This window comes from Mastomys coucha, unplaced genomic scaffold (genome assembly GCF_008632895.1).
Source record: "Mastomys coucha isolate ucsf_1 unplaced genomic scaffold, UCSF_Mcou_1 pScaffold21, whole genome shotgun sequence".
Lineage (NCBI taxonomy): Eukaryota > Metazoa > Chordata > Mammalia > Rodentia > Muridae > Mastomys > Mastomys coucha.
The window spans coordinates 54,453,337-54,468,178 of record NW_022196904.1 but is presented as its reverse complement, the minus strand read 5'-3'; the positions used below and the strand labels follow the sequence as shown (position 1 = coordinate 54,468,178).

Sequence of the window (14,842 nt, the reverse complement as noted above, 5' to 3'; positions counted from 1 at the left end):
GAGAGAGAGAGAGAGAGAGAGAGAGAAATGTAAAGAGAATAGTCTCCAAATGATATAGAGAGGGAAACATTTTAATCTCCAAGAACAAAAAGGATTGTGTATGTTGTCTTTAATTCCTCATGCAATTAAAAAGGCAATATATGTCTAGTAAATAGAAATAAATTTCCCATAAATTGCAGTCTGGAAAATAGTTCAGGGCAAAATCTTCTTCTTCAGCACATGACTTAAAACAGGGAGACCGAGTCTCCCCAGTTCCCTGATATAGAAAGCCTGCCCTAGGCATGGGGCTTACAGCACTAAAAGATAGTGTGGGATGAGCTGTCACCAGTCATTCAGTCATTAGTTTTATAAGTTGTAACTACAAGTCTGAGCTATGTACTAGGTAAACAAAACATGTGCTGCTGCCATTGGTGGTGACCCTACAGGGCATACACAACACAAAAAAGGCCTATCAAGTATCACAAGTATCAAGTAAGGGCAGCACCCAGTGGGGGCAGCACACAGTGCAGGCAGCGCTGGGGTTCCAGTGCAGGTCTTAGGAAAGGACCAGGATGAAGTAATGAACAGGAAAGTAATGTACAGAGTGTGTGGTCACAGTAAACAAAGACCCAAATAATGACTAAAGTACCTGGAGGCAGCAAAGAGCCAGACTGACTGAAGCAGGCATCAGTACCTGGCATCACACAAATTAGTAAGGTAGAGTTTATTTAAGAAGTTAGTAAAGCATTTAAGCACCAGTGGGAAGACTGGATGAGGAGTTAGCATCATGCTGGTCTGAGGTACTTAGCAGAAGCATACGAAATGGACAGCTGTAAATACATTGACGCCTCCAGGTGATGGTCAAGCCCAAGGCTCTGGTACTGTGGAAGTAAAATCCTTCCAAACTCAGTCTGTCATCTAGGTAGCCATCTTTTTATTTATTTATTTATTTATTTATTTTATTTGAGTACACTGTAGTTGTCTTCAGACACTCCAGAAGAGGGCATCAGATCTCATTATGGATGGTTGTGAGCCACCATGTGGTTGCTGGGATTTGAACTCAGGACCTTTGGAAGAGCCGTCAATGCTCTTACCTGCTAAGCCATCTCACCAGCCCCAGTAGCCATTTTTGAATAGGGATTACATGAGCTCTTTAAAAGACAGTTTTGTTTTTTGTTTTGCCAACAGAGGAAATGAGACTTAGGGTGAGGCAGAAGACAAGAACAATATTGAAACAGCACAAACAATGAATATGTAAAAAATAAATTAGGAGAGTTACATACCAATGGCTGTTCTCAGCTTCATGAATGCCCTGATCAGACTAATTAGGGCATGCATGCGTTATCTACCAGCTAATCTCTGTAACTGAAGTGCCGTTGATTTTGTATTAGGCAAGGGCAAGAATGAGCTGAGCTGACGCGGCTTTCAGAACAGTGGCCTAGGCTTAGCTGACATCCAAAATTCAGATGACAAACATTTCCTGGGAAAGCTTGCTGACAGTCCATGGTGAGCCCCAAATCTGACTTAGGTGACTATCCTGAGCCCTCACAATCTTTTTATCCTCTACAGCACTTTCCCCAAAGATCAGAAATTTCGTAAGGGCAGAATCCACCTGCCCCACCACCTTCCCAAAACAAAAACAAACAGAAACCCTCTGCCAAGCAACACTGGCATACATTCCATACCTGCTGAACAAAGCAATCCATTATAGTTAGTCACTGCATTTCAATCTTCTTCCTCCCATCTCCAGGATGCTTAAAAAGATCCCACCTCGGAGAGGGAGGAGAGCAAAGGTCACCGGAGCCCTACACACTGCGAATCTTAATCCCAATCACAAAGCAGCTGGCTCTGCACCAGTCAGCCCGCAGCAAGGCCAGCAACAGGAAATCACTACCTCTTAAGACATTCCACTTTCTGGCAGCTGAAATTAAAAGTTCTTCCACAAGCTGGGTCAAAATCTGTCACTGTTGTGAGAAAAGCAGAGCCAAAGACATGGCACTTCATGTCACTAGAGAATTTTCTCTCGATTGGCATTCAATCTGCCCTACACAGTTCCAAAGCATCAATCTGCGTGTGAAAGTCACCAATGTAGCTAGGTGGGCCATGATGCTTAGTGGCTAACAGCACAATATGGGAGTCAGGCACAGCAGACTCTCTGCCTTTGCAGGTTATGCAACACTGGGCAGCTTCCTTAATTCTTGCTAGGAATCCTCTCACCTGTCAAATGAAGACAAATTAGTACTTTGCCTGACAGGGCTGTTGTGAGGATTGACCTATAAGGTATATAAGGATGTGAGCTCAGGTATCAGAAGCAAGCTTGGAGCAAGGTTACCAACAAGGAAGTTCTGTGGCTCTGAGTTAGCTGCATATCAAGGACAACAAAACCCAAAGGGCTGAGCACTGTCATGCTATCCACTTGGTGTTCTTCATTCATGGCATGAGTTTTCTGGAACTGCAGTCCAGGTAGTACCACCAAGCACCTTCCTCAGTAAGAACCTGGACATACCCAAGAGCAGAGCAGTACTGTGATGACAGAATTGTGGTTGCACAGAGTTGGGTTAGAACAATTTGTCAAAAGGAGACATGTTTTGAAAGATGGTGGGAGGACACCTATACAGACAAAGTAACTGGTCATCTCTGCATGGTGCTCACTAAGCCGTACTGACGAAAATCTCATCCTGCAGTTTCAGTTTATATTCCAAACCATGTCTACACATAAAAACAATTTAGGGGACCAAAACAGAGTTCCTAACTTTGTATGTCAAAGAGGTTAGGAGCTAATCTCAGCACAATTTTTAAATCAAATAACTTCAGACTGATGAAAAAAGTTCTATATTCCTAACTTTTCTTTTGACCATGGCCTAGCAAAAATACCACTTGAGACTGTGAGCTCAATGGCCTGGAGTGCCAGCCCTTGGGAGCTAAAGCCAGGGGATCATTGAACTGGAGGGTTTGAGATGAGGCTAGACAATATTATTTCAACCAATCAGGTAGGTAGATAGATAGATAGATAGATAGATAGATAGATAGATAGATAGATAGATAGGTAGATAGATTGCCCTAAACATCACTCAGGTCCTGCCTGGAATCTGGGAATCACTTATCAGGCCACAACTTCCAGATTCACTATACTTCAGGAACCTTTCCCTTCTATACAAAACCTGGACAGTCCTCATATATTCCCATGCATAAATACATATAGAATTACAGACTTGACTGTAATACTCTGGACTTTCTAAAAGCATGAGATGACTGACATCTATACAATAAGAGAAAAGGATTCATCTAACAAGCTAATGACAAAGGGAATGCCGGCTCAGATGGTAACTAAGCTGACACAGTACTTTACTCCAATTACAGGTTCAGATGTAATTCTCTTGAGATGTCTAACATAAAATAGCAGTGTTTCTCTTGCTCCTGAATCCAGGAGTTGGTATCTGTATGCAGGCACACTTAAGGTAACAGTTTAAGCAGGGTCGGGGTCCTACTGTGCAGTCAGTCATTCACTCAGTGATAGCATAGTGTCACATTTCAGGCATTGTTTAAGATATCAGGATCACAAAGCTATATTTGATACAATCCCCATCTCAAAGAGCTTTATGAACCAGGAAAGTTGAGAATTACAAACACAAACCAGAATCTGAATTCAATTACTCATCATTTTCTTCAATTTTCTTTACTTAATAAATGATGGGGAGATTTTAAACTTGGCATTAAGGCCCAATGGAGCACATGATCAAGGCACACAAGTAAACAATTGATTTTGTGTTCTAATTTTCATCTGCTTATTGAATTAAAAGTTCAAACTTCGGGCAACTGAAGTAGGATGTCTTTGGACCTAAGGCAGAAAGCCAAAATGTAGTGTATGATACTATATCACTGAACAATTACTTCTTGTTCTTTGTTCCTGGGTAAGGAAAGCGGCAGGAGCTTGAGAACACTTTCTCTTGACCCTGATGGCAATGAAGTCCAGAACTGTATTAGCCAAGCCCTAAGTAAGAAGTGCTATTCTAGCTTAGGTCTTTATGGTTTGCTCCCTGTCACTTTTGTGGTGGTGGGGACCAAACCCAGTGATGTGTACATGCTAAGCATGTTAAGCACATACTCTACCATGAGCTACAAACCTCATCACCCTAGTCTAGGTTGTTAGATCACAATACCTTCTACTTGTTTTCCAGATTACACATGTAGAGTACTATGTTGTAGGTTGAAGAAATACAACCGGGGTTTTAGCAGTAATTGCAGATTTGACATTAGAGTTAAGGCAGGAAAAGGAGACCAGAATGGGATACTCAGCCAAAACACAACCTCAAAGAGCATTGGGAAAGTGAGCACAAGAAGGGAAAACAGCGGAAGTTAGGCAAGGAGAAGACTTTACAATTCAGGGTCAGCTCGGTCTTCTGCAGGGACAAATGGAGCAAAGGGAAACTGGACGACATCAATCAGTGTTATCATTCATGCAAGTATAGTTTAGATGTGACATGAGCTTTCATACAAGAAAAATTAATATATGTCAGGAAGTTTCTTAACGGGCATTGAACAAAAGACACTGTTATTTCTAAGAAAAGTATACTGCTCATAGTCAGGAACTGGGGTTAAAACCTTCCCCAGAAATGGTATTAGTAGTAGTAGTAGTAGTAGTAGTAGTGGTAGTAGTATTAGTATTAGTAATCTCAAAGACCAATTCTTCACTAAGAAAATTCTTCAACCATATTCATACTCACACTTTTCCTAAGCATAGCTTAAGATGAAAAGCTATTTAAAAAAATAAAACATGAGCATTTATAGCTAAGACTATATTGTTTTTTAGTGTCAAAGCACACAATTGCTGAGAAGTAGACTGGCTGTTGTCTCAGAACCAGGCCGGTGCAAAGTGAAGGCAAAGTTCAACAGCTCCCAGGTACTCAGTCAACACACATACTGCTTCCCTGGCTGTCTCTAAAATGCCTACAGTGGCGAATACCAACATGGAGCATGCACAGGGAGCAAGGGTTACTCAGTACTGCTTCAGCTCACTCTCAGGATCAGCAGAAAGGGTTCATTAATAAACACTGAGTGAAAGACACTAACAAGAGCCAGAAAAAAAATATAACTCTAGTAGTCTAAAAGAACTTTTAAGAGTTGGCATCTCCCATACAGAATCAAAGGCTGACACTTTAATTGTTCATCTCTACCTACTACATATTTTAAGTTTGCACATTTGTTAAGTCACTATCGATGAAGTCTTTTTTTGTTTGTTTGTTTGTTTTTTGTTTTGTTTTGTTTTCGAGACAGGGTTTCTCTGTGTAGCCCTGGCTGTCCTGGAACTCACTCTGTAGACCAGGATGGCCTCGAACTCAGAAATCTGCCTGCCTCTGCCTCCCAAGTGCCACCACGCCCGGCTATCAAGGAAGTCTTAACTCTCTTATTTAAGTAATGATTTTAAGATTTTTTTTTCTGACATAGAAAATTGGTATTTGATCATAGTCTAAGTATAAGATAGAAAAGCCTTCCTAAATGTCTGGTTATTTGCCCAAATAATCTTATTAAAACACCAATTTTTCTTTAATTATTGTATAATTGTTATACAATTCAAAAATAGTAGTCAAATAATAGTTTTTCTACATTTTAAAACTGTTTACTATGAATCACTACTTCTATTTGTAAGGTCTACATCTATGGTAAATTTGTTCTTAACAAATGATTTCCAACCTGAGGATGATCCTAAGAGGCACATTCATATCACACACACACACACACACACACACACACACACACACACAGGGCGAGGGGTGACAATGCCTGGGCATTCTGGTTGTACTGAGAACATGACAGCTAGTTAGCAGAAGATGGGACACCACTGTCGTGGAACAGATAGAGGCCAAAGATGTAGAGATGGCTGTCAGCTCAGAACAGCTCCTCACACAACAAAGAATTGCCCAACAGGAAAGGTCAATACTGTCTCTACTGAGAAACAAAGTTCTAAACTAAAACAAGCAAATTTGCAGATGGCTGACAACTTCAAAAGACATTTACAGAGTAAGTGAATGTCTGCTAAGCTTTGTCATTCTCTTAGAACACAGACATGCCTTTCACACTATCAAAACACATTAAAATGATTTGATTACTAATCCTGATTTCATTAGGTGGTAACACATATGTAGAGCAAAAGAACTTTCACTACCCCAGCAACTGGCTCCTTCTTTACTAACCTTTCAGAAGATAGGAAAGAAACGAGGTAGTTATGCTCTTGAAAGTCTTCTATTGTACTTTAAACTTTCCGAGACAAACATCAATTATGTCTAGACAACTCTCTTCTCACTTAAGTTTTTTAACTGGAGAAAGTTAAAAATAATGGAAAGGGAAGGATAATTACACAATACTATTCCGTGCAATCTCAGTCCAAAGCACATTCAAATTCTGAAATTTACCTGGCAAAAGGACTGGCTCCAGTTTTTTAATCTTCGGTTCGGAACTGATTTTATCGTCAGTCTGAAATACAGGAACAAAGTAAAGCAAAATCCAAATACCGCCCTGTCACAAGATACTAAGGCAAATGTTCTAAGTGATGACACATGCAACAGACATATATCCCTTACTTAAAACTCTTTCAAGTCCAAATAGAGATTGTTTTAAGTTCTCCTCATCGACTTGAGAGTCTCACAATAAACATATTTACAACAGCCCAAGCCGCTTTCAAGAATTCACAGCTACGAGACAGGTAAGCTCTGCGAGGTGTCCACAGCGCTGCAACCATCTGGCAGTCACAGCAGGGTCGGTGCCCAGCCCCGAAGGAAGGAAAGAAATGCAGCTCTGGACGGTCCCTACGATCTCGTCCCAAGGCAGGACTAGGGACCGCAGGACTTCGGCCAGAGAATGGCCGCCGCGGAGCTCTACAAGTTTCTACTGCGCCCGTGGTTCCCGGGAGGCGCGCTTGCCCGCGCCTCGGCTGGGTCCCGAACCGCCCGCGAAGTCGCGAGCGCTTACCTGGGGCGGCGGCAGGAGGTAGGACCTGAAGCTGGGTCTGGGCGGCTTGAGAGAGAACATGGTGCCGCCGCCTGTGCGTCCCGGCCCTATGGCCGGCCAGATGCCTCCCCGGTTCAGCGTCCCCGGTGCAGCTGCCCAGGCCGGGTCTGCGGCCCGCCCCGCCGGGCGGACTGACGGGCGGGGACCGACGAGGTCGAGCGCCCGCCCGAAATGGGCGTGGCCTGGTGGAGCCACGCCCATCTCCGGAAGCGGCTCGCGGAGCTGCAGTCAAAGCTCTCGGTGTCTAGGCCGCACTGTCACGGAGCGCGACGCTGGAGTGGGGCGCCACGGGGCCCCGAGAGGCCATCTTGAGAGCGCGCTTCTACGGAGGCCCGCAGGGGTCACGGAGGCTTTCACGGGCCTACTGCGACTCACGAGAGTCATGCCGGCCTCGCGAAGCTGCAATGGCCTGTGGTGCATTGTAGCTGCTGTCCCAGGACCCCAGTCCTAGAGGCATCCGCGATGGCTGCTATAACGTTAATCATCCCTCCTGAGCTACTAGCATCGCATGTGTGTGTGTGTGTGTGTGTATGTGTGTGTGTGTTGCTGGTGGTGCTAGTGTTTGTTTTGTTATTTAAACGAAAGAGGTGCACAGACCCCGGGCGCCCCGAGGCCTCACGATTACAGATTACAGTTGTCTGCGTGTTGAGGAGCACCCACACTGGAACACCCAAAGATCTAGGATTCAACGCAGACCATTCTCAAAGGAGGGAAGATTTTCTTTCATCTCTTGCTACCAGTCGAATTAACCACTGGTTTCCTTGAGGTTCTGAGTCTTGGCTTGTGCTGAGTGGCCAGGATAGATGATACTGGCTGGTAAACCAGAATCCCCAGTTTAGTTTACTGATTTGATTCTTCTCGTTAAACTTTAAGTGAAAAGGGATATTAAGCATGCTGTCTCCCCACGCCCCTTTGCATCCTTATATATAATGATGCTATTCAACAGGTAAGTTACCAGAATTCCAGGGAGAGAAGACCCCATAGCTGGTGGGGACTACAGACTAATAAATTTCAAACTCTGGGACTCACAGCTCATTTAACATATAGCATATGTTGTGCCTATTTAACATATAGCATACCTGGCTTCCAGGTTCTCTCAGCATCCTTCAGTCCCTACCTTTTATGGGACTACCTGTTATGGTTAGCATACCCAACCCTCTACCATGAACTCTTCAACCCAGGGACTGAGCTGCCCTTCCCCAAGAGGCTCTTCTCTGTATAATCCAACCATTTTCGTTACCTGACCCTTTTTTACCTTTCGCCCTCTTGGCTGCTGCACCTAGTTCCCCTCTCTCCTCTCTCCCTTCCCACCCTTTTCTCCTCACGTGGCTCATAGTCAAATCTATTCTGAACTCTCCCAGATTTCTCTGCCCCTGGCTATGATCCTCCCTTTTATCTAGAATAAACTTTCTCCTCTACCATACCAAAGAGTAGTCATGTCCTATCTTTTCTTTTCTTTCCTTTCCTTCTCTTCTCTTCTCTTCTCTTCTCTTCTCTTTTCTTTCCTTTTCTTTTCTTTTCTCTTCTCTTCTTTTCTTTTCTCTTCTTTCCTTTTCCCCCTCCACTCATACACTAGGTTGTGGACATGAGAATCTGCCACTTAGTTGCAAAGAGCAGCCCGACTTCAGCACAGCATAGAATATGTCTAGATTTATTTGTGCTTCTGAACTGAAGTAGTCTTTGGTGGGAGGGAGCCAGTGGTATTCCATGCCCGTATACTTTGAAAATTAATGGCCCAAACCCAACATTTTATCACGAATGTCAGAGGGAAATTGACATGAGCCCAGAAATCACAATCATCATGCAGGTAAGTATACTGACATCACTAATTGTGTGTGTGTGTGTGTGTGTGTGTGTGTGTGTGTGTTTCTCCAGCTTGTCCTGGATTCAGAGCCCTGAGTCTTTCTAGCTAAACTGTACTTTGACATGTAAATTCAATTGAACTACTCATGAAAAAAACACTGGTGCATATTTAACTTTTATGACTTTTCTACCTTAAATGGATTTACCCTCTAAAAGTCTTTAAACACTTGTACTCTTTTTTTTTTTTTTTTTTTGGGTGGGGCATAGGGAGTTGTCATCCGTATTTTCTTAGAATCTGTCATGCATGTCAGTGAAAACTGAAAAATGGGGGAACTTCAGACTTGTCATCTTTCTGGATAATTTTTAAATAACATATTCTGCATATCTAGTTGCATTAGTCCACTTAGGCATTTGGGTTACTATAACAAACTACTACTGTCTGGCCTGCTGCTACTGATTCCTCTCTGGCTGCATTAGGCTGCTCCAGGCGCCCTGGTCTAGGTAACAAAAATGCATTATCACAATGATGGGGTCAGAGAAGCACAAAGTCAAGGCTCTGTAAAGACGATTTGAGTTTCCCTCCCCTTTTCTTTTTCTTTTTTTCCTTTTCCTTTTTCTTTTTCTTTTCCCCCCTTTTCTTTTTCTTGCCGTGCTAGCAATTGAACAGAACTCCAGGCTCCCCATGTGCTTAGCAAGTGACTTGTCACTGAACTATAGCCCCCAACTCCTTTATTAACAGGATTTTACTGAGTTGCTGGCCTTGAACTTGAGGCTCCCAATAGATGGTATTACAGACTTGTGCTACCAGACCCAGCTTCAAAGATGTTTCCCACCAGGGCTCCCAGTACCTTTAGCCAATAGTTTCCTTCTTGCTGTATTCTCACAAAGCTGGGCTTTCTTCTTAGAACATTAACCCTAGCTGATTAACACCCTGACGTTTTGTCTTAAGGCCCTGTCTCTGAGTATGTTCTCATTAGGTGTCAGTGCTTCAGAGTGTGTGTTTGGGAGTTTGGGGTAACAGAAGTCAGTCTGTTAACAGGTTTTGCAGCCTCTTCTCAGATTCTCATCTTGACCACTGTGTTTCGTGTATTAGACCATCCCCTGCTTTTGGCTTTTGTGTTAATGTTTTAAGCTGTTTGTCTAATTACAAATCTGTTTCCATTATTGATTTTTCTATATTAGAGAACACTGGCATTCCCTAGAGAGATCAGTTTCTTTTCATTGACAGAAGAGAGAGACAGACAGAGAGACAGGGAGACAGAAAGAGAGAGAGAATATTTTTTTTCTTGAATACCTATTGGGTGCTAGATACTTTGTTTTATTTACTCTCTCATTCAATTAGTTAACAGATTTCTATTGAGTGCCAGCTTTGTGCTGGGCCTGAATCAGGACTCATAAGAGTCCAATGTTCTTTATGTTTGTGGAATTTTTATTGAAATGAGTAGAAAGAAAGAAAAAAATGTATATATGTATATAACATATATATATAAATACATACATACACATATACATATAAAATGTGTAACATGGTTTAAAGGTACTGTAAAGGAAGTTAGGAATGGGGGGAGAGGAGTAATTGTATTTATCATTAAAGATTTAGGTAAAATCAAGGAAGGCCTTACTGCATAGATGACATCTGAGCAGAGACTAAAAAGAGTAAAGGAGGTGAAACTTAGTCAAGGTCAGGCACAAATACCCTGAGGTATCTGAGGCCAGGATGCCTGAAGCAGCCTAATCCAGTGGTGAGGAGGTCAGAGGGAAACAACAGGCCAGGTTCTAGATCTTGAAAATTGGAAACTGAGCTAAGAAGTGACAGGGACCTGACTGAGTATTTTAAAACAGCCGCTACTGGGGTGGCACTGTGTGGGCAAGAAGCTAGGGCTGTGGTAACAGTGTACATACAAAAGTAAGAGACATTGGTAGCCGAAGACATGGCTAGAACCAGCGGTACTCGATGGCTGCAAAATGATGCCTTTGGCTGGGTATATGCTGTTCAAGGAAACATTTAAGCATTTTAAAGTGGATAATTCAGTGAAGGGGACAAGCCACAACAGTTCTTTAGTCTTCATATAAAACAGATAAAACAACAACATATTAAAGCAGAGGAAACAAACAGAAAATCCCCAGAACTACCCAAGATAAACAACATATCTAAGGGAAATTATGTCCTCGGGCTTTCCAAGGTAGAGCAAATGACTCTAACAAGTTCATCACCCTGAAGTGTTTGTGGTATCAGTGTCAGGAATCAGTGAGGCATCCAGAGAACTCCAGAGTAGCCCAGGGTGTTTACTGGAAGATCCAGCCAGTCCGGTTGAGGACAGCATTGGAAGCAGAAGGAGATATTTCTTTCTTCAAAAGCTTCAGGAAACAAGAGGCTCCTCATAAGGAGTGTGGTGATGGAGGGAGGGACTGAAAGACCTTTGGAAAAAAAACAGTGTATGGAGCCTTCTCTTGCAGAAAAGGGTCCACTCTAAGGACAACTGCTGAGGATGAAGCATCCTGGAGTAGACAAGAAGGAAGGCAAGAGATGGCCAGCTGAGAATACAGAACAGTTGGAACTCAATGTGTTGGAAAAGTGTCTTGCACCAGATCAAAAATGTAAGAAAGCACATTTCACATGAAAACAGTCTCAGGAAAGTATGAGGTTTGAAATAAAACAAACAAACAAAAAAACCCAACAACAACATCATCAACAAAACCCAATGCAATGAGAAGGCTGGGAAGGTGGCTGAGTCTGGAAGTGCTTGCTGCATAAGAAGGGGGATCTGAGCTTGACCCCTAGCACCCACATAAAAAGCAAAATGCAGTGGGCTGTCCACATGAATCAACAACTGAGAAAATCCTCAACAGACTTGTACACGGGCCAATCTGATAGAGGCATTTTCTCTTTTGAGGTTTTTTTCTTTTTAGCTGATATCAAGTTGACAAGAAACTCACCAGCACAGTTGACCCCTTATCAATTTGACACAAACCTGTCACTATTAACCCATAACTTTTTTTTCTTCTTTATCCCCAAAATCTTGGAGTAATATAAAATATAACTTTAAAGGCTGGAGAGATGGCTCAGCGGGTAAGAGCACTGACTGCTCTTCCGAAGGTCCTGAGTTCAAATCCCAGCAACCACATGGTGGGTCACGACCATCCTAAATGAGATCTGGCGCCCTCTTCTGGTGCGTCTGAAGACAGCTACAGTGTACTTTCATATAAATAAATCTGTATAAAATATAACTTTAAGAGTCTCATAGTATTTAAAAAATTCAAGCACTTTAAAAGTTCAGTTTCTTTAAAATACCCACCATCTCTAAGTCCAAAGTCTCTCAACTTTGGGTTTCTGTAAAATAAAATAAAAGTTAAATGCTTTCTTATTACAAGAGGGAGAGCCATGGCACAATTATAATCAAAGCAAAAATCAACATCTAGCAGAGTAAATCAAATTGTATAGCTCTATATCTGTCTTCTGGGATTCACAAATGATCTTCAGGCTCCCTGTCAGTCTTGTAGCTTCCATGACACCAAACCCAGAACCATATGCAAGACTCTTAGCATGATTAGTAACTAACTAATACTAACTAATCAACTGAATAGACACTTCTTTTAATTTTTTAAAATTAAAATGTATGTGTCTAGGCATTTTGCTTGCACATATTTCTGTGTACCACATGTGTGCCTGATGCTCACTGGGGCCAGAAACAGACATTGGATCCTCTGGAACTGAATAGTCATCAGCTGTCATGTAGGTGGTAGGACCTAGCCTCCAGCTCTCTGGAAGAGCAATAAGTGCTCTTAACTAATGAACAATGTCTTCATGAACAGACACTTCTTAAAGGAAGAAATACAAATGATTAACACATGCTTGAAAAATGTTCTGTATCCTTGGCTATTAGGAAAATGCCATCAAACTGCTTGGAATCTCTGTCTCACCCCAATCAGAATGTCTATCACTAAGAAAACAAATAACAACAAATTCTAAAGAAGACATACAGAAAGAGGAACACTTCTTAACCTCTGGTGTGAGTGTAAACAAGTGCAGTCACTATGGAAACCATAGTGGGGTTGTTCCTCAAAATACAAAAAATAGAACTATTATATGATTCATCTATATTAACCCTAAGTCAGCCCCCACAGAGATGTTTGCACAGTCTATTCATAATAACCGAGATATGTGTCCTGCCTACATATCTACCAATCAATGGATGTATAAAGAAAATGTTATATACATAAACACTGAAATAGTCAGTTGTAAAGAATAAGATTATGGCATTGTAGGAAATGTAGATAACTGGAGATCACTGTGTTAAGCAAAATAAATCAGATGAATGACAAGCATCTTCTCTCATATCTGTACATATTGACATGAAAGTAAGAAGGAAGTATGAGAGGGGAGAAAGAAATCGAAAAAGAGGGGAGAGGAAGCAAATGCGGGTAATAGGATATACAGGACATAAGAATAGATGGGGAGAATATGTGGGGATCAGTGAGAAGGGGAGGGGGACTGGGGGATGAGATAGTCCAGATGAAAAAAGAGCAAAGTATAATGACACGCATATATGGAAATGTCACAATGAAACCCATTGCTTTGTATGTTGGCTAAAATAATTAAAATTATTCTTGCTTGAAAAGAATAACTTCATTGACACTAAAATATGTGTTTGAAACCACAAACTGAAAGAACGTATTTCATTGAGAACACTAATCTGGACTTATCAGCATTAAGACACATTCCTGTAAAACTCTCAGACTCTTAAGAAAGAAAAATAAGAAAAATATTTTTGTAACTAGACAAGCACAGCAATGAGTTTGAAAGAAATTAGATTGTTATCATAATTTTTGGTGGCCACATTCTATACCAGAAGGAAATAAGGTAGCATATTTAAACTGTGAAAGAAAGAAAATACAAGAAGATAATAAATACAGTGAATGAACTCTACCACGTGTGTGTATACGCCCATCGGATCACGAATGCTTTAAAAAAATGAGACTGGCAGTCACTCTTTGTGAAGGCCGTACATACAAGGGACCAGTCACCCAGTTCTGATTCACAGGATGAACCATCTGGATCAAGGCAATCACTTCTTCATGAAGCATTCAACAGAAAACCAAAAGAATAACAGAATTTGGATGTTAACAATATTTTTACATTAATTAATTAACTTGGGTGAATACAGATATGAAAGTCTGAGGAAAACCCATGGGAATCAGTTCACTTCTTCCACTGTGTAAGTCCCTGGGATCAAACTCAGGTGTCAGGTTTGATGCCAAGTTCCCTTAACCACTGAGCCATCTTGCCAACACATATTATCATGTTTGATTTCCTATGAATGAAGAGGGAAGCTGGCATTAAACATCAACACCTGCTGAAGTAACAAAAACCAAGTACAAATAAGGGGTTCAAGATAAGTGGGGCAACACTACCTTGCCGGTAGTTTCAAGCCCTGAACCCTGCTGGGAGCCTTGGGAAATGAGGTGCAGCATTGCTGCCAGCAGCCTGAGAAGCTCCCCCTTCCCACGTAGGAACCTGCACTCAAGTAAAGCGTGGACTTCGACTAAACCACAAAAAGACATTTCAGGATGAGTCAGGGCGAAGCAAAGTTAGTCAAGTTTATTATAAGGGCAAGAACACACTTTAGATTTGAGAGCAGATGGTAGGAGAGATGGTCACACAACCATGCATATACAACACAAGGCCGGATGCAAGCATTTAAGAGACACACTTAGGTATCTTTGTGATGGCTATACTCATGATTCTGTGACTTTCTAAGTTAAGTCACTAAGAGGATGTGACTTACAGCAAAGGATGTGGCTTAAAGATTAAGCAGAGCTAAGGTTTAAGTAATTTAAATTACTTAAGAAAATTAAGAAAAAAAGAATCATGGGAGTCGATTTGCTTAATTTGCTTAACTAGAAGAAAAATGTTGTTAGCTATAAGTAAAGTTATAAGGTGGCCTAATGAGGTATGTTGTTTAGATGTAAGGATGAAAGAGGTGTGGCAATACTTGGTAAGCCTCAAGGTCACGTGCATTCTGGCCCTAAGTAAACGTGATTCATTTGCTGTTTT

The 14,842-nt window shown here is 41.7% G+C and overlaps 1 protein-coding gene across 1 annotated transcript in view; it reads right to left on the bottom strand.

Moving 5' to 3' along the window:
• Positions 1 to 7,232, bottom strand: part of Mtmr10 (myotubularin related protein 10) — a 54,672-nt gene extending 47,440 nt beyond the window's left edge. The window contains exons 1-2 of the mRNA XM_031386870.1: positions 6,946 to 7,232; positions 6,390 to 6,450 (exon numbers count right to left, since the gene is read on the bottom strand). Coding sequence (XP_031242730.1) covers positions 6,390 to 6,450; positions 6,946 to 7,185 — 301 coding nt within the window. The 5' untranslated portion in view covers positions 7,186 to 7,232. The remainder of the gene's footprint in view (positions 1 to 6,389; positions 6,451 to 6,945) is intronic.
• Positions 7,233 to 14,842: the final 7,610 nt, after the last annotated feature.